This window comes from Macrobrachium rosenbergii, chromosome 34 (genome assembly GCF_040412425.1).
Source record: "Macrobrachium rosenbergii isolate ZJJX-2024 chromosome 34, ASM4041242v1, whole genome shotgun sequence".
Lineage (NCBI taxonomy): Eukaryota > Metazoa > Arthropoda > Malacostraca > Decapoda > Palaemonidae > Macrobrachium > Macrobrachium rosenbergii.
The window spans coordinates 9,872,659-9,896,734 of NC_089774.1; the positions used below are offsets into that span (position 1 = coordinate 9,872,659).

General features: G+C 38.4%; 2 protein-coding genes across 4 annotated transcripts in view; both read left to right on the forward strand.

Moving 5' to 3' along the window:
- Positions 1-15,743, forward strand: part of LOC136856176 (ankyrin repeat domain-containing protein 13D) — a 103,815-nt gene extending 88,072 nt beyond the window's left edge. For 2 of the 3 annotated variants that reach the window (XM_067133846.1, XM_067133847.1), the window contains 15 exons: positions 2,629-2,910; positions 3,214-3,349; positions 4,004-4,128; positions 4,633-4,678; positions 5,329-5,472; positions 5,819-5,862; positions 6,713-6,852; positions 7,694-7,760; positions 8,388-8,546; positions 8,957-9,085; positions 9,797-9,947; positions 10,207-10,368; positions 10,890-11,052; positions 12,231-12,311; positions 12,746-15,743. In XM_067133846.1, coding sequence (XP_066989947.1) covers positions 2,674-2,910; positions 3,214-3,349; positions 4,004-4,128; positions 4,633-4,678; positions 5,329-5,472; positions 5,819-5,862; positions 6,713-6,852; positions 7,694-7,760; positions 8,388-8,546; positions 8,957-9,085; positions 9,797-9,947; positions 10,207-10,368; positions 10,890-11,052; positions 12,231-12,311; positions 12,746-13,007 — 2,046 coding nt within the window. In that variant the 5' untranslated portion in view covers positions 2,629-2,673 and the 3' untranslated portion in view covers positions 13,008-15,743. Of the gene's footprint in view, positions 1-893; positions 1,094-2,628; positions 2,911-3,213; positions 3,350-4,003; positions 4,129-4,632; positions 4,679-5,328; positions 5,473-5,818; positions 5,863-6,712; positions 6,853-7,693; positions 7,761-8,387; positions 8,547-8,956; positions 9,086-9,796; positions 9,948-10,206; positions 10,369-10,889; positions 11,053-12,230; positions 12,312-12,745 lie in introns of those variants that run through there. The other variant, XM_067133845.1, reaches the window with a different exon arrangement.
- Positions 15,744-22,444: 6,701 nt separating this feature from the next.
- Positions 22,445-24,076, forward strand: part of LOC136856031 (uncharacterized) — a 37,333-nt gene continuing 35,701 nt past the window's right edge. Inside the window, exon 1 of the mRNA XM_067133584.1 lies at positions 22,445-22,789. The gene's annotated coding sequence lies outside the window, so the exon portion shown is untranslated. The remainder of the gene's footprint in view (positions 22,790-24,076) is intronic.

A 24,076-nucleotide genomic window follows, 5' to 3' on the forward strand; every position in this document is an offset into this window, starting at 1 on the left:
ACGGAAGAATTCTATATCTTCAATTCACACAACAACTCGACAAAAGACACCAAAAACACACGTAAAAAACACCGCAAAACACTTCGAAAAACGCAATACACGCCACAGAGAAGTGGCTTCTTGAAAATTATGAAAAAAGAATAAAATAAAATCATCCCAGTTAAAAAAAAGACTCATTAATCAAATAAAACAACCAGCTAACCACTAGTAACACACAAACTTAACAAAACACATCCAAAACACACGTAAAAACACTGCAAAACACTTCGAAAAACGAAAAAGACCATAGAAAGCTGACATCTTGATAATGTTGGAAAAATAATGAAATTAAATCATTCCAGCTAAAAATACACTCTGTAATCCAACATAAAAACTAAATAACCTCTATTTACACCCAGGCACAACAAAACACACCCAAAAACACGCAAAAACACTTCGAAAAACCCAAAAGAAACACCACAGAAAGCTGACGTCTCACCCAACTGTACTTATCCAAGCCAGTCACAATGAAATAAAGTCATTCTAAGTTCTAAAAACAATCTATAATCCAACACACAAACAAAATAACCCATAATCAAACAAAAACTCAACAAAACACACCCAAAACACACCCAAAAACACCGCAAAACACTTCGGAAAAACACAAAAGAAACACCACAGAAAGCTGACGTCTCACCCAACTGTACTTATCCAAGCCAGTCACATTGAAATAAAATCATTCTAAGTTCTAAAAACAATCTATAATCCAACAGACCAACAAAAAAAACTCCCATTTACACCCAAACTCAACAAAAAAACCCAAAACACACCCAAAAACACCGCAAAACACTTCGGAAAAACACAAAGAAACACCACAGAAAGGTGCCGCCTGCGGTCACCAACGCCCGGGAGATAAAGCCGTTTCCTTCCCGGAGTTTGTTGTGACAGAAGCAGACGACGGCTCAGACACGCACCGGACCCCCGAATCCCCTCATTTCGGCCCTCATTTACCCACTCCCCGCCCACATTCAGGCCAACACGCCCACCGACATGAAATCCGCGTGACTCTAGCCCGCCCGTAGAGACGCAGATGGTGATATATGAGGGGAAATAGGTGAGTAAATGAGGGAAATAAGGCGGTCGACTTCGGAGAGAGAGAGTGTCTCGGTAACCTATGACTCATACCCACAAGTCTCGTTTTCGGCCGTGTGTTTTAAGCCTTTTTTTCACGTCCCGGGGCTTGAATCGCGCCCGATTTAGCCTTATTTTATTTTATTCTTATTGTTAAGTCCTAAATTAAGGCTTTATTCAGTTATTCAATTCTTTCCCGCGATGCCAGCAAGTCCGGTCGGGGCCTTATGCAAATTAGGAAGTCGCTTCGTAGAAGGACGATTATGTCGTTGTTATTTTAATTTTACGTCAATATTTATTAATATTTATCAAAATCAATTTAATATTTAACGATTACGCCAAATCACAGACTCCGGCCGGTCCTAGGCTACGGTGGGGGGGGGCCTAACCTAACCTATCCCAAATAGGACACAAATGTTAAACTAGTTTTACGGTTTTGATCAAATTTAGATGATTTATGTTGATTAAAGTTTCAAAAATCATTTAATTGCCTGTAAATAATAATATCCATTCAGTTCCTCACACATAATGTTCATATGTGATAGCCTATAGTCACGAAATTATTCTATATTTATACATGCAGCAAAATTACTCAAGGTAACAAATGCTAAATTTGGGAAACGTTCATTTGAACATATGAAAGGCAGTAAAATGTATTGAACGTCAGGTGTTGCCTGAGGAACATCAGATATTACTCTGCCGGGGCTTAATGCTATACGTAACACTTCTGACTGTATAATTTTATATGAAGATACTTGCCGTCACTACCCTGAGTTAACCTAAAATTAGTTCTGGACTTATCGGTATATAATGTATATTTCCCCTTTTTAGGTGAAGTTACTGTTTTTATGTATACCCTATTTCTCTGTACTTTACTTTTATTTCATTCCATTTCGCCCCGTTTCTCTCCGTTTTGGATTTTAGTAAAACCAGTATATTATATTGCCTAAGGCTATGAGACAACTCATAAACTTATAATTGATTTGATTTTCTTATTTATTTTGGGTTATTGGGGTGATTCTCACATTATCTAACCCACATGGACTCTTAAGTAATAATGCAATAAATTTAATGGTAATTTGGTGCGTCATGCTTTGAGAAAAGGAACTGTACTACATTGAGCAGTTTTGTTTCAGTGATTAAAGGTCCTGGAAGGCTTAAGACATTTAAAGAGAAGAACATTATTCCAAAAATGCTAGTAAGAAAGTTTTACAACATATGTTTTTACCACCATCTCAGTAGATGTAGAAAGCCTCACTTTCAATACCTGGTGATTAGTAGGATGCGGCAACATTTTTGTAAGCCTTGCAAAGTAAGAAAGCTTCCTGTTGAAAGTAATGATTTGTCAGATAATAAGAATTAGATAGTAGATCGCTGCCCGTGCACAGATATCTCATTACCTATATGTCTTGTCAGTCGATTCTAAATCTTTATGAACGCTAACAGGAGCATCTTATGGGTGAATGATTTTCCAAATGAAAGACTTCGTTGCTACAACTAACACCCACTTTCTTCCAGCTTCATCGTCGCCAAGTGAGTGACATCCATGCAAGAGACTTCAAGATGAGCCATGGCCATGGGAACGAGGGTGAAGATAACATTAAAAATGGACTGGACAAATGCTCGAACGCCTCGGGAGAAAACTCGCCCAAAATAGGAAGCTCGGATGACAGTGAAAGCATCAGCTGCAAAGCAGGCGCAGTTGCGAGGGCCAATGGTGGCCCAGATGCTTATCCTCTTCACTGGCTCGTGTGGCATAATGACTTTCGAAGGCTTGAGGAGGAGCTCGGCAAGGGGAAGGTAGATGTGATTGCGAGCGCCGTACAGATTTCTTTTGTTGTTGTCATTCGTTGCAAAAAGATGCTTTATTTGGCTATAATGCCAGTGTGTACTGCATTGATTTGTTGCCTATTTCAGCCATTGTTTTTCTCTAGAATATGGTGTGGCACTTGCTGACAGACCTTAGTAGAATGTCAGAATCAGTTTGAGAAGCCATTCAAGATGTAATGATTATTGTATGATAATAGCTCCCTTTGTCAATGTAATTTCCATTTGTTTTTTTATTTTTTAAGGTTCTCTTTGTTAAACGTGTGTGTTTTTCAGCACGATCGCGAGTTGAGAGATCCAAGAGGTCGAACTCCTCTCATGTTAGCGGTCACCCTAGGACATTTGGAGTCCACTCGCACCCTTTTGCGGCATAACTGTAACGTGACCGTCGAAAACAATGAGGGCTGGACAGGTAAATATGGCATTTTCTTTTCCTTTTATCATAATCAGCGTCTCTACACCTCCAAAATTCCTTCCTTCATGTCATTACCATGTTTAGGAATCCACAAATCTCCATTCCTCTCTAGCTTCCCATAGCATAGTTCTCATAGGGCTGGATCTTCCAACTCTTTTGGTGAATGAGACTTTTCCAAGTATTTTCCATCTTCCCGTTGTCATTATTTTCACTACAGATGAAACTTCCTTCAGTTACATAACGATGATGGGTCAGTTACACTTTAAGAATGGCTTTACCGTAAATTATAAACCAGATCGTTACTAACGCTGAAGAGGTTCACCTAGGAAGCCCCTCACAAAGGTCTTGTCAGTACTGTACTTTTAAAACTGGTTTGTGTAATAACCCATAAAATGTGCAGTTAACCTGAAAAAACAGCTAGTTTTTCTCAGGTCATTATTATACAGAATGTACTAGTTCCCCAAAAACTACTAGTTTTCATTGATGTAAGCTTAATTTTGTTTCTTTGAAAACTGCACCAACTGCTGTTTTGTAACTCCCATAAGCTGTACTGTTTTCACACTTTGCTCCACAACGTTGTTTCTGTGAAATCTCGGAAGTCTAACAAGACTGGATATCGATTATTTTAACACGGCCACTTTAAATCCGCAGTTGTACAGGAGGCAACGGCCACAGGCGATCCAGAGCTACTCGGTGCTGTGGTGGAAGGGAGGGACATGGAGCGTTACTCTTCCCGCGTGGCAGGGATTCCTACTCTATTATGCAAATTAAAAGAGGTAAAGAAGTAAAGGACTCTCCTTTATGTTAGGAGCTGGTCCTTTGTTGCATTTTATAAACACTGTGAGAATATTTCCCTTCAAGATTTCTATTTTCGGCTGTCAGTACGTGCCAATATCTTTTGCCAGAATGGTTTCTACCAGGACTTGAAGTCCCATGTGGAATAAGTGATGACTTACCAAGTGCCCAGTGTAGGCCAAATAAGGTTGTTCTTTCTTAAATTGCCCACATTTCTATCAAATAATTGATAATCCTACCAGAGTAACCTTGCCCTCAATTAAACTGGAGATATCCCACAGAGGAATATTTGATATGTACGAGATGAATTTGCCATTGATTTTGAATGGTCCCACAAAAGGGTTTGTTAAGCTAGCCAAAGAAAAAGTTTGTAAATTCACCAAAGGCTTTTCCTCATCCTACATATTTGTTTATTCTAAATAATAATGATAATGGCCAATACGGTAAATGCCCGTATTACTTTCAACATATTTTTCCATTCACAGGCACCTGATTTTTATGTGGAGATGAAATGGGAATTTACCAGTTGGGGTAAGTGTTGATACTGTCGTTTTCATCATTATAATTAATGTTGTCGTGTGAGTGAAGATGTTGATTATCTCAAGTCTTGGGACAATTTCAAAACTAAATAAATGTGAACAAGGTAGAAGTGATGTTCAGTAATATATTGATAGGGCCATTGAAGGTTTCAGATGAAAAATTCATGGGGTTTGTCAGGATTGAAAGTTTTGTGTGTCCATGAACTGTAGGCTAATTGTGCTTGTATCAAACAAAGAAGATGCTAGAGTTGTAATTATTTGACATCTGTAATAGTCCCACACTCTGAATTGAAGTTTAAGGCTGCCTGAGAAATGGTTTGTATGTACAAAGTATAAAACTGATTTTAGAAAATCACATTTGGTCTATACTTTAGATTCTGTCCTGTAGTCTTGTCACTTACGTATAGTGACGTGATAACCTTTGCATTCTAGTCTCATGAGAGGAATCATGAACTCAGCATACTGCAAGGTATGTGGTTTACGCACTTAAGAGCTGATATCCTGAGTTGCTTTCTTGGTTTCGCACATCAGTAGAGCTTCACTTGACCGAATAGCTTTCAGTGTGAACATTACAATGTCTCTCCAAATAACCGCACACGTAGTCTTCCGTATAACTTTTTGCCGACCTCTTTTCCGTTCCAGTGCCTCTCGTTTCGCGAATGTGTCCCAGCGACACCTACAGAGTGTACAAAAGTGGTTCAAATGTTCGTATCGACACGACGCTTCTAGGGTTCGACCAGACAAGCTGGCAGCGAGGGAATAGGAGTTATATTTTCAAAGGCCAAGGTGAGATTTAGAATGCATTAGATTTTTGTTGAAAATATTTGTTAATGGATGTTAATATCATTGCTAGCAAGTTGAAAAGTGGCTGTAATACATAGCACTTTTGAACTTTAATCCTGTGTGAAAATAGGATATACTTTTTCAAAGTAAATCCTTTGTAATAATGATGACAAAGTTGATCAAAAGGTGGACACAATTGTATGACACACTAACCTTAAAGCCCATTAGTTTACCAGGGAAACTTTTGTAAAAGACGCTTTGATAGACTTTAAAACTGTATGTGTTAGGTACATGAATTAGTGAATAATATCATCTTATTTTCTGTTGACAACTTCCTTTGTTTTTCCAGTTGATGGAGCCACCATGATGGAGGTCGATCACGAAACTGGACAGGTTAGTTAGAAAAACTTATACTCGCAGATTTTCATCCCCCGATTTTTATTTTGTCTTAAACTTCTTTATCAGTTACACATCATCATCATCATTGTGGTGTTAGATTTTCCATTGATGTAGTGAATTCTGCCATTTGTACTGTTTGCTTAAGTTTATGTTTAGTTTTACAGTTACATCTTTCTCTCTGATTATTTTGTTGCCACCTCTTATACACAGCAGAGTAACTACTTCCCTGATGTAACTGGTCATCTCCCCTTCTTATTGGTTACCTAAAAGTAATCTCAATCTTTTGAAGTTTGAGGTCCCTGTCATCCAGCCTCTGGACACAACTCAACAATGTCTGTGGTTGAAATATGAATTTAGCAGTTCACTCTGACCTAAGATCTCAGCATTTTGTTTTCATATCTACTGAAAATCTCATCTCTTGTTTTTAATCATTTTTTATGCTCCATGTCTGTGCAATGTAGTTGCAGTTCAGTAGATTGAAATGCCAAATAAATAAATAAAAAAGTACAGGTAGATACTGTTCACAGGAAAAGGAATGTTCTTCCCCTACTAACGACTGTAATTGGGCAGTATTAATCTTTGTGTCCTCGTATCTTGCCTAATAAACTTCTCAGTAACAGTTGATGCTCATTTCTTTTCTTAGCTTTGCTTACATTAATTGTTTCATAGTCAATGCTTAATGAACAATATGTTGCGATCTAATACTGTCATTGTGGATAAAAAGTAATTAAAAAAAGTTAATAAAACTTAACGCTTTAGCAAAGGTGTCTCGAGTAGAAAATAAAACTTAACGCCTTAGCAAAGGTGTCTCGAGTAGAATTATAATCTTCAGCCATTCCCGCAGGTGTATATGGAGAGTATGAAAACGTTAACGCCTGACCAGGTCCAGTCGTACATGCGGCCCCATCCGGGTATGGTCTCTCACCGCCTGACTACGCCCATAGCCACCACTTATGTTGATACAGAAAAAATCAGTTTTGAAAGGTAAGGGAGTTGCATCTTGTTGCTTTGTTTATGGTGTGCATTTGTCATAGTTTTCTTTTGTTTTTGTTATGCTTTTGCTGTCGACAGATTTCCTCACTGTTAGTTATAAGATGAGCCTAAGAAAATTGAGGAAAATGTCAATTGAGCTTCCATCCTGTTTAGGACTGTAAGATACTTGCTTATTCTGAAAGAGAGAAGGAAGCTATACTGTACATACATAAGCTCAATAAACATTTTTGTCGATCTCTGTTTAGTCTAAAAATACGCGGTGGGATGCCTACCAAAACCCCCCACAAATCGCTAAAATCCACGAATACTTGACACCCCAATTTTGATAGTTCAGACCCCTCTAAAAACACTTATACCTAAGTATTTTAGTAGCTTTATCACAAAAAATGCATTTAGTCACAAAAATTATATGAAATTACAGTAATTAGTAAATATTTCTCTATGGAAAATACCACGAATAAGCGAATTTTCCACAAACAATGCGTACAGTGTATACGTCCCACAGAAAAATCCGCGATACCTTCCCCCAAAACATTATGTTACATTACCATCATCTTGTACAGCAAACCAGGATTGTTTTGTAACTGAGGGGGAAGTTAGGGAAAATGAAAGTTAAAGAAGCTGAACAGCTAAGTGCAAACAGGCCAGAAGGAACAGAAAGTTAAAGCAGCTGAAACTGGAAGGGTGGCGCTTGTTAGTAACGTAAACAAATTGTTTATGGAATATTCACTTAATGTCTGAATGTGATGGCGCTACAAAAATTTGGAACGACGCTGTTTTATTATGTTGGGACGACAAAGATTTGGAATTACTGTGCTCTATCTTTTCACAGAGACAAAGCTGGTATATGGGGTTGGCGTAGCGACCGCAGCGAGATGATTAATGGTCATGATTGTAAGGTAAGATTTAAGTATACAGTATTTATTATAGTACAATCCTTTGATAACATGTGTCCTCTTTTCAGATAGACTTTTAGGTAGGCATTTCTTTGGACTAGAAAAACCTGCTATCTTTTAGGATTGCAGTAGCTCGTCGAAATTGTTTGGCATGAATCAGTCTCTAATATGTGGTAATAAAAGTAATTATCAGCTATTCCTTCTCTTCTTGTTTCCCATCCAGTTGAGTGTAGTGATGTCCACTTGAAAACAAAGCAAAACTCATGTCAGATGAATGAGGAATCAAATATTCATTCTATATTTAATTCTCAGTCAGTCTGGCCCTCAGAGTAGGGGAATTAGAGCTACCTAAAGCAGTAATGGTGTTTGATTTTCTTTTTTTACAAGAAAAAGTAGTTGTTCTCAATCACTGTACCACGTTTGTATTGATAAGCAGCACTGTTTGTTTAAAAACTGTTTTCTCCAAAAGAGTTTGATTTTCCGTTTAAAAAATAGTTATTATTGACCACTGTAGCATTCCTGGTCCATAAATATCTTATCTAAAAACCATTTATAATGAAGAATTCATGTAATTACCAATGTGTCTTGCATTAAAGATTTTAGGACCTTTCAGACTTCTTTTCGCTTCAGGTTTTTTCCGCTACGAACGTTGAGCTGGTGACTAAAACCCGGACGGAGCATCTGACAGACGCTGATAAGGAAAAGTCTTCCCCTCGTAGTCCTATTCAGTCATTTTTGAATATAGCCGAAACTGAGGAAAAGCAAAACTCGCCATCTTCCTCCGAAGGGGTAACTGTCAAAAATGGTTTGTGTGTAGCGTTAACAGAGGCGTTAAATTTCTTGCGGGTGAAATATCGTTCACATTTTGTATGTTAGAACACAGATTAGTAGAAGTACTGTTATTCTTTTGATCATCAAAGTAATTTCACGGTTTTTAAAATGTCGTATATCTTTTCTTTGGATGACCAAGTTGACAGTTTTGTACTTCGTTTTAAATGTTCATTCAGATATGTAATGTCCGCAGTTCATATTCTAATGTGCCTTTCCTTCTATGCAATATTTGTAATCTTATATTTTGGAGTTTTGTTACATCATTATAAAGTAGTTTCTGGGCCCTGAGTGATTTCCTAGACTCACAGAGTTTTCCCAAGGAACTGTATATTTTCGTGCAGTGTTTATACAACCCTTATTATCGACAGAGTGAGACCTACTGCCTCAATAATCCCAGCAACATCACTGCCGAAGAGTATTTCAATCCAAACGTAGATTTACAAGGTCGCGACATAGGGCGGCCTAGAGAAGTAGTCAAGAAAGTACAAAACTTTAAGGTTTGTGAGCCCTGCTTTTTGTATTTGAAATTACAGATGTGTTCTGTTGTACTGGTATGCTCAGTTAGCTTTTGAATATTGTCTGATATAAGTATTAATCTCTTTAGTGAGCTGGTTTAGGACATTTTTAAGCTAGTACCAGAGGAAATGAGTGTTCATTCAGGTCACAATTATATCATTTTGACTAGTTCCTTAGATCTGGGTGCATGAATACGACGTAAAAAAATGTCAGGGTGGATGTCTCCCAGTGCATCATACACCGTAGTCTTGTGCTACTATCAGTGTCAGTAACCCAGTTGTTATGATGCCTGTTTTAATAGCACAAATCAATCAGTTGTCTAACTACACCTGATTGAGAGAAAAGAAACTGGTGTGAGGTCTTTTCAGAGTAAAAATCATGCTAGGTTTCTGTGCAAGGCAAGATTTCACAAGACCAAGTTCATCAGAGGTGAAAGATGATTCAATGCAGAGCTTATTTTTACTCTTGGGTCTGTTATAGTGTGCATGATATATCCGCAAAGCACAGCTGACCCATTCATAAAAGTTATTATTTTTGTTTATGTTCTGGCGTAATTTATGTCTCATATCTTCATGGCTGTGAAATTGTAGGATTATTTACTATAAAGTACTTTAACCAGACTACTGCTCCAGACCTCTAGACTCTCTTTGGGCAGACCAGGTGAACTCATTCACCCTCCCTTATTCTTCCAGGCTCATCTGTGGTTAGCAGAGGAGTATCCACTAAAACTTCAGGAACAAGTTATGCCTATCGTAGACCTAATGGCCATTAGCTCTTCCCATTTTGCTAAACTTAAGCATTTCATTCAGATGCAACTTCCCAGTGGGTTTCCTGTGAAGATTGGTAAGTCTCTCTCTCTCTCTCTCTCTCTCTCTCTCTCTCTCTCTCTCTCTCTCTCTCTCTCTCTCTCTCTCTCTCTCTCTCTCTCTCTCTCTCTCTCTTATTAGAGCTGACCCAAGCCCTTCCTATATAGTTGAAGTGAAGCGGTTTTAATTGATCTGATAATATGACAGTTAACTGGAAAAAACTGCCCATATATCGTACATAATAGTAATACAGCATTCCTTGAAAACAGGCTATTAACTTCTGTAATCTCTTTCAGAAATTCCACTTTTTCATGTGCTGACAGCTAGAATCACATTTGGCAACATATTCGGTCTAGATGAAACCATCGACAAAGTTTGCACCATCAGCGAAGACGAAAGATTGTCTTGTGTCATAGATGACTCGGTGTTCGAAGCCCCGGCTGGCTACACCATCATTGGTAAGGCACATGGCAGTAATTTATAAAAACATTGTCTCACCTGTTTCCATTTTTACATACCCAGTAGACGCCACCCTACTTACAAAGATACAGAGATGCAAATGGGATCGCGAATTAAAATTGCGTTCAGAGCGCTGTCTTAGGCACTGATAAGTTCAGATTTTGTTTTGCATGCCAATTCTATACATACAATGTATGTACAGTGTACTGTATTGTGTGTTAGAATGAAAAACATATAGTACTGTACTGACTTTATATCATAAAGTACTTAAATAGGCAAGAAGAGTCCAGTAACTAACTTGAAAACAATTCAGCATACACACGGACATCCGGAACGTAACTCATTCGTAAGTAAGGTGGTGTCTGTATTCAACTATTCAAAGGTCATTACAAGTGTACACAATGTTTAATAGTCTCTTGTTTCTAGCTCTCAAAATCAAACGAGATTCATGTAAGACAAAGCTTTGTTTCCGCAAAGTAAATCGCACTCAAAATCTGACTCAACTTGACTGCTTTTTCAGGACACTCCGATCAACAGCACCTGCAGATGAGTATGGACGAAGACGACGCCCTTCTCCAGTATGCCATCCAGCAGTCTTTGGTTGAGGCTGGAACCGAACAAGACCAGGTTGACATCTGGGAGGCGCTGCAGGCAGACCACAGACCGGCTGTTAGACCCCAAGGGTGAGTATAGCCTATTTTAGTTGTGTACAGTACTGTCAATCATATTATTGGTGGAGTGAACAGAGATAAAATGAATTTCAGGTGAAAGTAACTACTAGGTAAGGAGAAAGACATGGATGTACAGTACTGTTTAATGAAAGAGAAAAGTTAGCAACGTGGTGCCCTGAATTAGCCTGACAGCCCTCAAAACTTGCTGCTGTCCAGACCCAAAATCATCTCTTGGTAGCATTAAACGGGTTCTGTCAAAATGGCAGCTGGAATGGAATGAGCATTATAATGGAGGTTTTAAGTATAAGATACTGAGAACTACTATTGTCCGACACACACACACAGGCACAATTACTCAGAGGAATTGAAATAGTCATCAGAAGTTTCTTGCTTGCAAAGGTGAACGCTTCCTATTTCAGATGAGTACAGCTGGCATATAGGAGGTAATTGATGACAACACTGTGTAATTTGGTCTGCATTAGAGAGTGGGTGTCACTCTTATTTAACAAAAGACAAATGTGACAAAACAAAGTTTACTAAGAGGTGATATTTTGATTAAAATACATGTATATCAATTTAAGATAAAGATAGTGAATATTAGGAAGTGCTGAACTAGATCACTGAGCAAAAGATTTCAGAGATTAAGTTGGCTTGAACATGGAGTGAAAATGAAAGATAGTCAGTTGATCTTTCCTCATTGAGCAAAAGATCCCAGAGACTGAGTTGGTTTGGACATGGAGTGAAAATGGAAGATAGTCAATTGATCCAGAAAGAGGTGGATATGGGAACAACTAGCAAAGCCTGGTGGGGAGACCCAAAAATTCATGAAGACCTCAACCTGATGGGAACTGAAGCAGAAAGGGTACAAGGCTGGAGAGAATTCATTGCATGTCTGACCTCTTAAAGGGACAAAGATTCTGTTGTAGTAGCTTCTCAAACCAAAAGTTTACTTGAGTCAGGATAGAGAATGTTTTTAGGGAAGGCAAACGTTGAGAGACTCAACTCGATGCTCTTCGGTGTCCAGGCCTGAAGGATAAAGGAAGACCGTAGAAGAAAGATAAAGAGAGCTTGCACCCAAAGAACCAATAGATCCATTTCGTAGATAAAAAAACTGTGTAAGTATAAGAAGTATTCACTACGGTAATTTCATTGAAACTTGGATATGCTAATTGTTTTCTGTTCCGTTGCAGACCAAATTCAAAACCAGGGTCTCGACCAGGCACGCCGTCTCGGCTATCTCTCCAGACGATTGAAGATGCCCAGTTGCAGAGGTGAGTGAGGTTTTCATTTGCGCGTTCGTTAAGTAGTTTGCACGAGTCTCGTAAAGTAGTTTATTGCCATTGTGGAGTAGAGTAGCTTAATTACTTTTGTGAAGTAATTTTACAACTTCACATGACCGGAATTTGAGGATACTATCGTACGTCTGCTCTGAATGGTTCGTTCTTAAGGAACAGCTGAAGTTTGGATTTAAAAGCACATTCTGCTTGGAAAATAGAAGCAAAAACATAGTTTTGTTTATAGTTGATTCTTTATGTGCCCTTCCATGTCTAAAATATCTGAGTTTATTGGTATAACAGTGCATATAGTGAGTGTATTTTGTTATAACAGTGCATATAGTGGGTGTATTTTGCTGTGACAGTGCATATAGTGGAAGTGTATGGTCATAGCGACAGGTAAAGAATGGTTTTTCTCGCCTCACTTTCAGAGCAATAGAAGAATCCTTAGCGATGAGCATGGGCGTGACCCTCCCGGAGAAGAAAGCGGAACTGGACATCACGAACAGCACGGAACAGGACCCGGCCGTCACGGGAGTTTTGGCCGTCACTCCGGGGGGCAGCGTCGTCGATTCCGAAATGGCCATGGCTCTGTCGCTCTCGCAGCAACACCAGGAAGAGGAGGAAACGCGTCGCAGGCAGGAGGAGGAGACTCTACAGCGCATCTTGGAATTGTCGCTGACCGAGAAATAATGACGGCTGATTCTTAGCCGCGTTTTTCCAAATTTGCTTGACCTCAAACAAGGACCCTTCTTACCGATAATTTTTCCAATTAGTGTACTGTAACGAGTATTGTTAAAATGATATTTTAGACCGGACACTCACTTTATACTACAAATTGCCCCGAGTTGGACTCTCTTTGTGTCGATGGAAAGAACAGGGTCATGAGTTGTGAACAGGAGTGACTGTTTGAGAATTATCAGCCGAGTTTTTCTTTTCAGAGTGTTCTTTTAAATATCAGAATTGAATATATAAGGTTTGAAATCTGCTTTTTTATATATTTTCATTCTATTCGAAAAATTATATCCATTGGTACTAATATATACTGTACACAGTACAGGTATATGAATATATATATATTTATATCCAAAAGTACATGCACAACATACATATTAAGTATATATTAGATATATTTCTATATTATATATCATTATCACTATCAGGATGAACGTCAATTATTTCTTCACCCAAGTTAATGAATGAAATTCACCCTTGAACAATAATATACTCAAGTTCATCTGTTTACAGAGACAACCAATTAAATTGTTCCTTCAAACAAAACTTCAGCTGAGGTAATGATGCAGGCGTTTATTTTTTGGAGACACTTGCTGGCACATTGGCAAGAAAGATAGTTGTGCCTATGAAGATTGGGAAGAATTTTCCATTTACCAGAGTGTATGTAGTTTACGTATCCGCAGAGATTTACGAGGGACTGGGAGACTTCACCCTTCACAGTCTGCAGTCTTGTCAGGCTAACCTGTGAACATATTCGGGAGACAATATCAAACAATTGTAATGTCTGGCGTCTTCAACGACTAGCCAGTGTTTGGGACAAATTTACAGTCCATTTTTTTACGCTTAAAGGTGATTTCGTGTATCTAAGACATTGCAGAATTCCTATTTTTTCCGTTCTTGGCCCCTGGATTGAAAAACCTTTTGAAAAGATGCGAAGAAGTACCATGAACTTTTTTTCTAATGTCACCCATATACAGCAGTTCTTGGTATTCTACGTGAACCGTTGTGAAGAATTCATTCTTTTTTGTAATTACTAGTTTATTATACTGTATATAACTGTTCCTTGGCTTGCATTTTTAAGTCCTGAACTTACAAGCTTATTTTGTATTTAGTAATGTTGTGTACTTTTGTGCAGTGGTCTGTTAATTTTTTATAATGATAGATACGGTAACAAATGGTACGATACGTGTATGTTACAAGATCACTAGACATAAATTTTGATTCACTGAGTGCTACTGATTTTAGTACTATATGTTCGGGATTTCAATCTTTTGGTGATAAGGAATCCCTTGCTAAATTAGAGAACAGTTGGCCATTGTTTTGCAGGATTAAGATACCGTATGTTCTTAAATGGCTAAGATATTCTGTATTATCAATACCAAGTAGCTTAACCAGGTCACTTAAGTTTCATTGTTAACATTCATAGGCCTGGTAGTATCTTATGTATTGAAGATACCACCACCACAAGAAGACTGTGGATTGTGAAGGGTTGGTCCAGGTATCATTCAAATTTGAGCACATGTTAAAGATTTCTTTTTATCAAAGGAATATTTCAAATGTTAAAATATCAGGGAGTATCAATTTTTTGCTGCCTTGATAATGTTAAATGGAGTTGAACGCTGTTTGTATGCACTGTAACATTATTTTGTAGAGACAAGTTCTTTAGCATTCAGCGTTAGGGGACCTCCTAGCAATGTCAAATGGAGAAATGACTCTCGAGCAAAAATGAAATTTAGCGTAACTGGTAGCGTAGTAGTTTCTTCCTATTGTTTCTGAATGTGGCTTCAAAAATGGCCGAAACAAAGACAAAGGTCTACACTTAGTCAGGATAAAAGATTCGAGAGAGTTGTTCTTTCAGAACACACAATGCTGTGCCCCATAGAACTCGTCACAGGTATGAAACCCAACCGTTTTTGTTTTGTGGAGTCGAAAAGTTTATATATTTGTGGGAGTTAAAATTTACCAGTATTTGTTTGTGAGAGCAAAAGGTATTTGTGAAAACGAAAAAAAAAAAAATAATGCTTATTTGTACGTGGCGCTGCCGCTCGCGTGCCCAGCGAGAGGCTCTCTTCATGAAATGCAGTGTTTGTTGGATAGATGATGGTGGCTGATAGTGCCTGTTTATAGCCTCTTTTTATATGGGGGTTATTTAGCGAAAATAACCTTTATTTAGCTAGCGATTTTTGCACTGCATTTAAGCTTTTCATTAAGCACAATAGTTTATGAACTAAATCGACTTTGTCACCACACCTGTAGGTCCAGTCCTCCAGATATTTGTATCATGCTCCTCTCTCGAGTATTAAGGGTCTCGGGGACGATCCATTTTCTCTGGGACAGAGTTTAAACCGAGCCGTTTCGCGGAGAGCGCAAGGCTGCCGCCAGAGGAGAGACGCCCACCTTCCGTAGCATTCCTTCTTGTATGACCTCGCCAGTCTTTCCGTATTCCTGTCCTATTCTCCGGTGAGATTGTCCTACTCAGGAAAGGGATGATCTTGCCTACGTTAAGATTTGATATACAAGGTGGTTCCCTCTCTCTCTGGCTGCATCCGAGCAACTGCGGCGAACGGCTCGACTGTTGTCGATCTGTTATGTTTGCCCCCTTGGTTTCATATTTTTTCGAGAAGTTTTCTTCAAGTGGAAGAAGTGGTTTGTATCTATGTGAGTAAATGGATTAAATAATAAAATTAAATATGACTTAGTCATTATTTATCCTCCTAATTATTTGAACACCTTACGAATAGTATAGGTAGAATATTTACTCTCAAAGAAAACCGTATTGGTTCAGTTTGTGTATTTGTAATTATTATTTTGTGAAAACTGACTTTAATGGCAATTGATGTAAGTATTCATCCAGGGGAAGCACATTTAATGTCCATGCCCAATCTCATCAAAATGTCTTTTCCCCTTACTGAAATATACTGTTGCCTGTTCATATATTTGTCTGGATGATAATTTGTAAAAGTTAATTACCAATTCCAGCAATATTTTGAGTTGTGGGCAGTGGACCTTGGAAGAAACAGCATGATTTTGGAAAGAATCCAAGTTTGGATATGAATCCCGTTTGATTTTTCAGTCCTTTAACTGTGATGGAGGTACGTGTATGACATTTGTGTTGTAAAGTTGATTAATTTATAAATTTACTTGCTGTATATTTATCAGCATTTCTTTGTCATAATTGCAGGTGAGTGGAAGCCAAACGAGCTTGTGTTACAGTGTAAAATACCACCAAGAGCCATCTCTTAGTCTCTCGTAGGCCTTGCCTGAGGGTTTGTTCAACGCCAGAGGTGGTAGTTGGGGCAAGGCATAGTTAAGGAAGCTAGACAATTGGGTGGGAAGTAAAATGCAGAATGTCTATCCACGTACCATGAAGATTTATGTTTGGTGGTTTTGACATTTTTGTTAAGTCTACCAAACGTACACCTGACTTTGCCTCGTCTCACAGGCGCGTGCTGAGTTGACTTCCCTAGGAAAGATTTTTTTCGCAGCTGTGGTAAGCGAAGTGGAGTTCTTTTCATTTTTTGTTTTGTTTTCTCTTTGTATTCCACCAAGTGAGGGACAATGAGGTTGCAGGTGAGGACGGGGTACTTTGTATTTCTACCGAGTAAGGGACATTGAGGTTGCATTGAAGGCCTGTGTATTTTCTAATAGGGGAGCTATAACCCTTTATACGGTAGTCTGATTTATCAAGTATACATTGTAGTTATCAGTTATCATAAATATTTCCATTACAAAATAGTTAACCTTGTATGGTTGGCCCAAGAGAGTAATTTTTTGAATGAGGAGTGTAGATAAGGGCAGGATACCCTAGTGAGAACAATACAAAGAAAGTGATGTTATTCCTCACTATATACAACTAATTCTCACCTCACACGGTGCACTGTAGGCATTAAAAAACGGTGTCTGCAGTGATCATTTGGCCAATAGCTGCACCCACATTTTGGCATTTTGCTGTCCAACCTCTCCTGCTATTACTTCTTAAGTACCACTATGATTTTTTTCAAACAGTTTCACCGTAAGGTCCTTGTACTGCCTTCACGTTTTCTAGACCTCTTATCTTGCTGTCCAGCCACTCCAACTCCTCCTTACTGCTGATATTTGACTTACTGAATAGAATATTGTTTTATTCTGACCCTCATTAACCTGTATAATCCCTATGAGTTGTTTAAATTTATAAGAGGAACCAAAATATGAACTGAATAACCGAACGGTTCTAGTGCCAGGTCATCTGACCCAAATTTTTATCATCAAATCAATGACATTTTTAGCCGAGACTGGGGGCCTTTCATCCAAAAGCTTAGTGATTATCGTGGATTTTGAACCGAACATTATTTTTACGAATAGCCCTAACCACTGGATTCTGTAATTTAAAAGAAAAATGCAACTGAAATTAAGATTACGATGTTCGTCCGCCATGACGAAAAATACAAGAGTTACCCATCAAATTAAGTTTTCTATGATTCTCAGTTTTCTTTGATAGAAAACGCGAGAAACTGGAATTTGATGAGTAACTCTTATATTTCTTAACGATAAACTAAACCGTCGCATTTTTCGAAGTTACGGAAAATTGAACCGATGTTTGACTATTTTTTATTGGTAATGATTAAAGCTGTGGGTAATTTAGTTAATGACCATAAATTCTGATCTATATATGAGTCCTTTAACTTAGTGACAATATATTATTTTGAATTATAAAATAGTCTTTTAGTTTAGTGAATATTTATAACTGGGAATTCTAAACTTATACGCGAGTCCTTTAGCTTTGTGAATATTTATAGTTTGGAATTCTGAGCTATATAAGAGTCCTTTAACGTTGTGCATAATTATAACTGTTAATTCTGACCTATATATGAGTCCTATAACTTAGTGAATATTTATAATTAGGAATTCTAAACTATCATATAGGAGTCGTTCAGATTAGTGAATATTTATAATTGTTGAATTCTGATTTCTGACCTATATATGAGTCCTTTAGCCTAGTGAATATTTGTAATTGTGAATTCTGAACTATTCATACTTATTTAGCTTAGTGAATATTTATAATTGTAAATTCTGGACTGTATATAAGGAACCTTTATCTTGGTGAATATTTATAATTGTCAATACTGAACTATATAATGAGTCCTTTATCTTAGTTAATATTTATAATTGTGAATCCTGAACTAGGCCTATATCCCATCAAACTGGCTTAATTAAGTATCTGCACCAACCAGTGTTATTAAAGCTTAATTGTGATTGGTTACAATCCAAATTCATTAACCAATCAGAAGGGAGGTATGATCTCCAGTTATGTCAGTTGTAGATATTTACAGTCAGTTACAAAAAAAAAAAAAACTTTAATTACAAGTTTTCCTTATATTTCCAACCTTCTGTTTTTAAATAATTCCTTTTATTATTGTTTTTATTATCGTTATTATTTAATTCTTACGCATTTTTCTAGATATTAGGCCTTATTGTAACCCATTATCACTCATACTAGACGCCTGATGTCTGTTGCAAGGTTCAAAGTACTAATATCTAATCTCTTCAGTATTTCTGGTGAATATTTTAAGTATAAATTTCATAAACGTTATTAAATAAGAAACTTCCTAAATATTTTCAATATTTATATAATTCTTGACCATAAGTAATGTGATGCCAGTTTTTTTAATATTGAATAAAATAGTCACTGAATGCTGATGATTATAAGTTCTGTGAGTGATAATGCTTTTAAAAAAATCTATTGTAATATATTTATATGGAGTGTGGTTCAGAATCTACGATAATCTGTGGGTTGTTGATGGCCAAAACGTATTATTTTCAACATATATTAATTAATAAACCTTGATTTAATTAGCTATTTTGGTTAGAAATTCAAGTTATAAAAAAAATTTAGTTATATCTATACTTTGTGGTTCAGAATCTACAAGAACCAGGAGGCTCTTGACAGGAAAACGCCCGGTAAACCACCCCTTCTCACATTTTAAAAGTCCTCAGTAATACCTTGAGTTTCTTTCCCTCTACTTCTAGGTGCTGGAATTTTATTCTTCCTTCTGTTTTCCCGTGTTATTTCTATTTTCTTCCAGTCCGGAGTAGGTAAGGGTATTTGATTGCCCGTCCCGACGGCCTTCGTGAAGAATGAAGGTATTAAATGAGTGTACTGAAGGTTAGAGAGAGAGAGAGAGAGAGAGAGAGAGAGAGAGAGAGAGAGAGAGAGAGAGAGAGAAAGGAACTGCATTGTGCTAAATTTAGATTCTGTGTACGTGAGAGAGAGAGAGAGAGAGAGAGAGAGAGAGAGAGAGAGAGAGAGAGAGAGAGAGAGAGAGAGAGAGAGAGAGAGAGAGAACCGCTCCCAGGTGTGTCCATCAAAACATCTGCTACAGATCCACGTGTTTTCGCCATTTTGTCCATTCACGGTGAACTGACGCAACTGTAAAATAAAATACAGCTGTATTGAAGTCCTACAACTATAGATACAACAGGGGGCTGCATTTGCATACTGTATTCACAGATGAATTGATAATTTATTGTTAATAATAAGTTTTATAAGTTCAGCAACACATTCGAATCCTGGTGGGGAATGCAGCTGTATTGTGCTGTATTTGGGATGTATTTGGCGTAATTCAATGCTTAAATATTGTATTATAGTTTCCCATACAACTGTATTAACTAATTTTTCTCTAAGTGTTTGGATTCGTAGCCTAAATTGCTTGATTTATTTAGAAAATGAAGATTGAATTAAAAAAAAAAATATCCTTAACAAGAATCAAATATTCTTTAAAATCTACAGATTAAATTTAGGCCAAAATTCTAAAGGAATTTTCTGTAGAAAATTCAGTTCGAGTCACGGTGAAAAATTGTATACATAAAAATCACCAGAAAAGATTGAATTTTTGAGAATAAAATCAGAATCTTGCAGACAAAAAAATCTTCAACAAGAAACTATATATAGGCCTGATATTTCACAAAATAAGTATAGAGAAATATTTCTTTACAAAAGAAATATATCTGGAACTATATATATACAAAATTCTAACAAAAAAAAAACTAAAATGTTTCAAATCGTGAAATTATAATTATACACGACCACGTGGTTTAAGCCAAGCACAAGTGCAGCTGCGCACTTGTGGGAAACAAAGGCATAAGTGTTTCACTGACAGCTGTGACGCCACGCGGATGTCTAACAAATGCTAATAAGACTTCTAAACAAAACTAGTACTAGTTAGTGAGACTTAAAGATAATCTATTGATAAAGAATGCCAATAAACAGAAAATAATTATGATTCTTAGAATAAATCACTGACTAAGGCCTTTATGAAGACTAATGGTGTCTTGCAAAGAACGTAACTAGAATATTATAACTGTTGTTCAACGATGGCAACATTATTTTTTTTTATTTTAATATAACCCTAAACCTGAAAGTTAACTTATAGTGAGAATAGTTATGATAACTGTGAACTGTGTAGACTTACAGATGACAATATGCAGAGTATTGATTCACTTTCTAGGGACTAAAGACTGAAAAACCAATTTCAAAGTCCCACAAGACATTCCCTCGTTCCTTGTAGGAAAAGTTGAGAGAATATTTTAGGGAATCAAGGAGAAATGTTAGTGATATTAACCTGATAATAACTGATTATCAAAGCCGTTATTAGAAAGGTAACCAGTCCTTGCAAGAGGTAATGTAATTTGGTTAATTAGGCCACTCAAAGTTTGTTTGGGCCTATCACTCGAAATGTGTAATGTGGAGTTTGACTGACTGATTGATGTGTTTATATCATCTGGCGTTGAGAATGTGGAGGTAAATGCAAGTGCTAATAAGGTAAAGTTAAGTAAATAGATAACTAAGTTTTGAGGTGGTTCGGCTATGTGGAAAGAATGGGAAGAGTGTTGGAAGATAGGATGGGAAAATAGATGTAGATTTCAGTGTGCTGTTGATGAACATATTTAGGTAGTGATGTAGCTATTATTGCGGAAGTTATTCAGCAGATATATATATATATATATATATATATATATATATATATATATATATATATATATATATATATATAAAATCATGTTATTCATTGCGTTGTGAATTTGGCCTATCGCCAGCATCTATTTTCCTTTGTTCTTTCCACTTAAGAAAAAAGGTATATTTTTCTCATACAAACGATATGCCTATTCATCATCAATTCACCACTCTATCAATGGCTCTGCCTATGACTCTCTCTGGTCGTCATATTCACAAAGAAACCCCAAATTCTTTCGCCGGTACAGAGCCAGGAACATGGTGGTGGTCTCAACGAGGCTAGCATCAGCGGACACCACCTCTTCTGTCCACCCTTGACCGAGTCAGAGCCAAAATCCATATTAAAAAAACCGTCGCTCTCTAGAACGCGGTCGTTCTGACGTTCAGGTAGAACGACACCTGTGCTTTTCGAGTCTCCGTTTACGAATTCGTGGAGGAAAAATGGCTGAAACATGGCGGGAATCGAAAATATTAGCCTTTGTTTAGAAGCTAACGTTCAACGGCTCTTTCCAGGCGACTCCCTCTCCCCTCCCATTAACCCAATTTCTAACGGTATGGGACACCTTTATTCCATGCAAATTGAATGGAGTGGAGTTGGAGTAGAATGCTAAAGCTTTCATCGTGAATGGGGGATGGTAATGGTGGTCATAGGATGGCCATAATCGAAGGTAAAAGGGAGAGAGAGTGAGAGAGAGAGAGAGAGAGAGAGAGAGATAGAGAGAGAGAGAGAGAGAGAGACAGACATGACTTTGGGAGGTCGGCCGAGCATGAGAGGACAACGACTTCCACTGGAGTGGGTACACTGTGGCCCTTTTCCTCTGTCTCTCTCCATCATAGAATCCGGTTTGGACTCGGAGCCTTCCTCTGGCGTATATGAACGGGACGGGGAGATAAAAAAAAACATCTTTTTGTCTTAAATTAAATGAAAGATTATATTTATTTCTCCATATCAGCCGAGACTCCCATAAGGGCGAATGGTTTGCATCTGTGTCAATGTTTGTTTTGATTTGTGTGTTTATGATCCTGGGATTTCTTTTTTTTTCTTTTGTTCGCTTACGATGGGTTGTTATGGTTTCCTCCCGCTTCTTTGTAAACAATTTACGGTTTTGTTTACGTTATGCGCTTTTGTTTTTCACCGGTGTCTGCCCAATGGCTTTGATGTGGGCGTTTTTGATGAATTAATTGGTTTAAATGGCCATTAAGGGGTGAATGCGAACGTTGAATTGTGATCCCGTAGAATAAATTTACATTTTACGCTTTTGTTTATATTATAAGCCTTTTTTTTACGGTATTGTTTATGTAAATGGCTTTGTTGTAAGTCTTTTCAGATGAATTCTGTTTTTTTTTTTTTTGATGAATGAATCGGTTTAAATGTCCATTACAAGACGAGTGCAAACATTGAATTGTGATCCCGTAGAAATAAGTTTACGTTTCACGCTTTTGTTTATAGTATGAGCTTTTTTTTACGCTAATGTTTACTTTTTGGTATTGCTGCGAGTTTTTTCTTGATGAATTATGTATGTTTTAAATGAATGAACCGGTTTAAATGTCCACCAGAAGGCGAATGCGAGCGCTGAATTGCGATCCCGTAGAATAAGCGGCAGCGCCACAACAACAGCGTCGGTCGGTCCCCCGTCCATCGGCTTTGTTGTTCAAAATGGCGATCTGTCGCAGGAGGAGGAGTATATCTCGCAGTGCGTCGGAATAGAGGACGAGCGGGCCCTTCTTCGCGCTACCCAACCCCCAGGAGGTGAGTCCCGGACGCATCGTCCGTCGTCGGGGTCGGTCAGGTCGAGGGCCAGGTCGACGGGGGGCGAGAAATGAGGCGAAAATGCCGAGTGGTTTCGGGGGCGAGAGAGAGAGAGAGAGAGGTTGGTTGGGGCTTTGCTTCCCTGGGACGTCGTCGTCGTCGCCGGCCATTTCCTCCCCTTTCTCTCCCTCTCTCCCTCTCTCTTTCGCCTCCCCGACGTCCGTCCCGGACGGGCGGGTCCTTCGGGCTTCTGTCTGTGGGTCCTTCGTCCCCGGGGGCGACGGGAATGGCCCCGGAGGAGGGATAAATAGAGGGGGTCTCCCTTCCACTTTCGGGTGTTGGCGTCGACGGCAGAGGGAGAGTCGACCCGAGGTGGCACTCGTCCTGCCGTCGTTTTAGGGCCGTTTGGCCCCCAGGTCTCCCCCTCTTGCTTGTTATCAATCCTCCGTTGACGTGTCGTTCGTTTTGCAACGGAGTTCTCCCCGGGGGTTTCCCGTCAAAGGCTCCCGGGGGGCGGGGAAGGCCCCCGTTGGGTAATGGAGGCAAGGTTACGGTAGGGCTGGGAATGGCCACCCTTAATTTCTGATATAAGCCCAATTTCCTGCGGGAGTCTCAGAGGCATACCCATATTAAGTTTAACCTAACCTTATACTGCTACTTTTATGCTTTGGTTTGGGGGGCAGCTGCTTTGTACAGATGCAGGAATTAGAACGGTTTTAAGGTATGCCCGCCGTACCCTGCTGTACCCTAAGGTAAAAAGGTAAATGAATCTATTTGCCCTAAATAAACAGTGCCCTGGCTACCCTGTCTCCTTTGCGAGACCTTGGAACGTCCGTGCAGCCGTAGGCGCGCGAGAGAAGCGTCTTGCCGAACTCTGCTGTAAGGTTAAATGTCGACCTAATTGTTAATCGTGTCGGCTGAGATGTGGGTTGCTGTTTTCCGTGCAGCCTAACAGCATTGTGGTTGTTTATTGCAATCTCAGTAGCAAAGGGCGTCCGTGTCTTTATCTAGCGTTAGTATGTGTGTTTGAAATGTACGAGTACGATTGAAATACATCCTACAAGGCTGAAGAATGCATCGTAACTGAAATACATCCTACAAGGATGAAGAATGCATCGTAACCCTACCTATATTGCAGCGTCCCATCTGACTTGGGGCTGTCTCCATTTACGGTTTCTGACCTGTAGCCTAACATTCAGGAGTAATATAATCTCACAGATATATAAAACCTGCTTGCTATATCATCTACAGATCCATACTTTGCAGATTACAGGTTATAGTAAACTA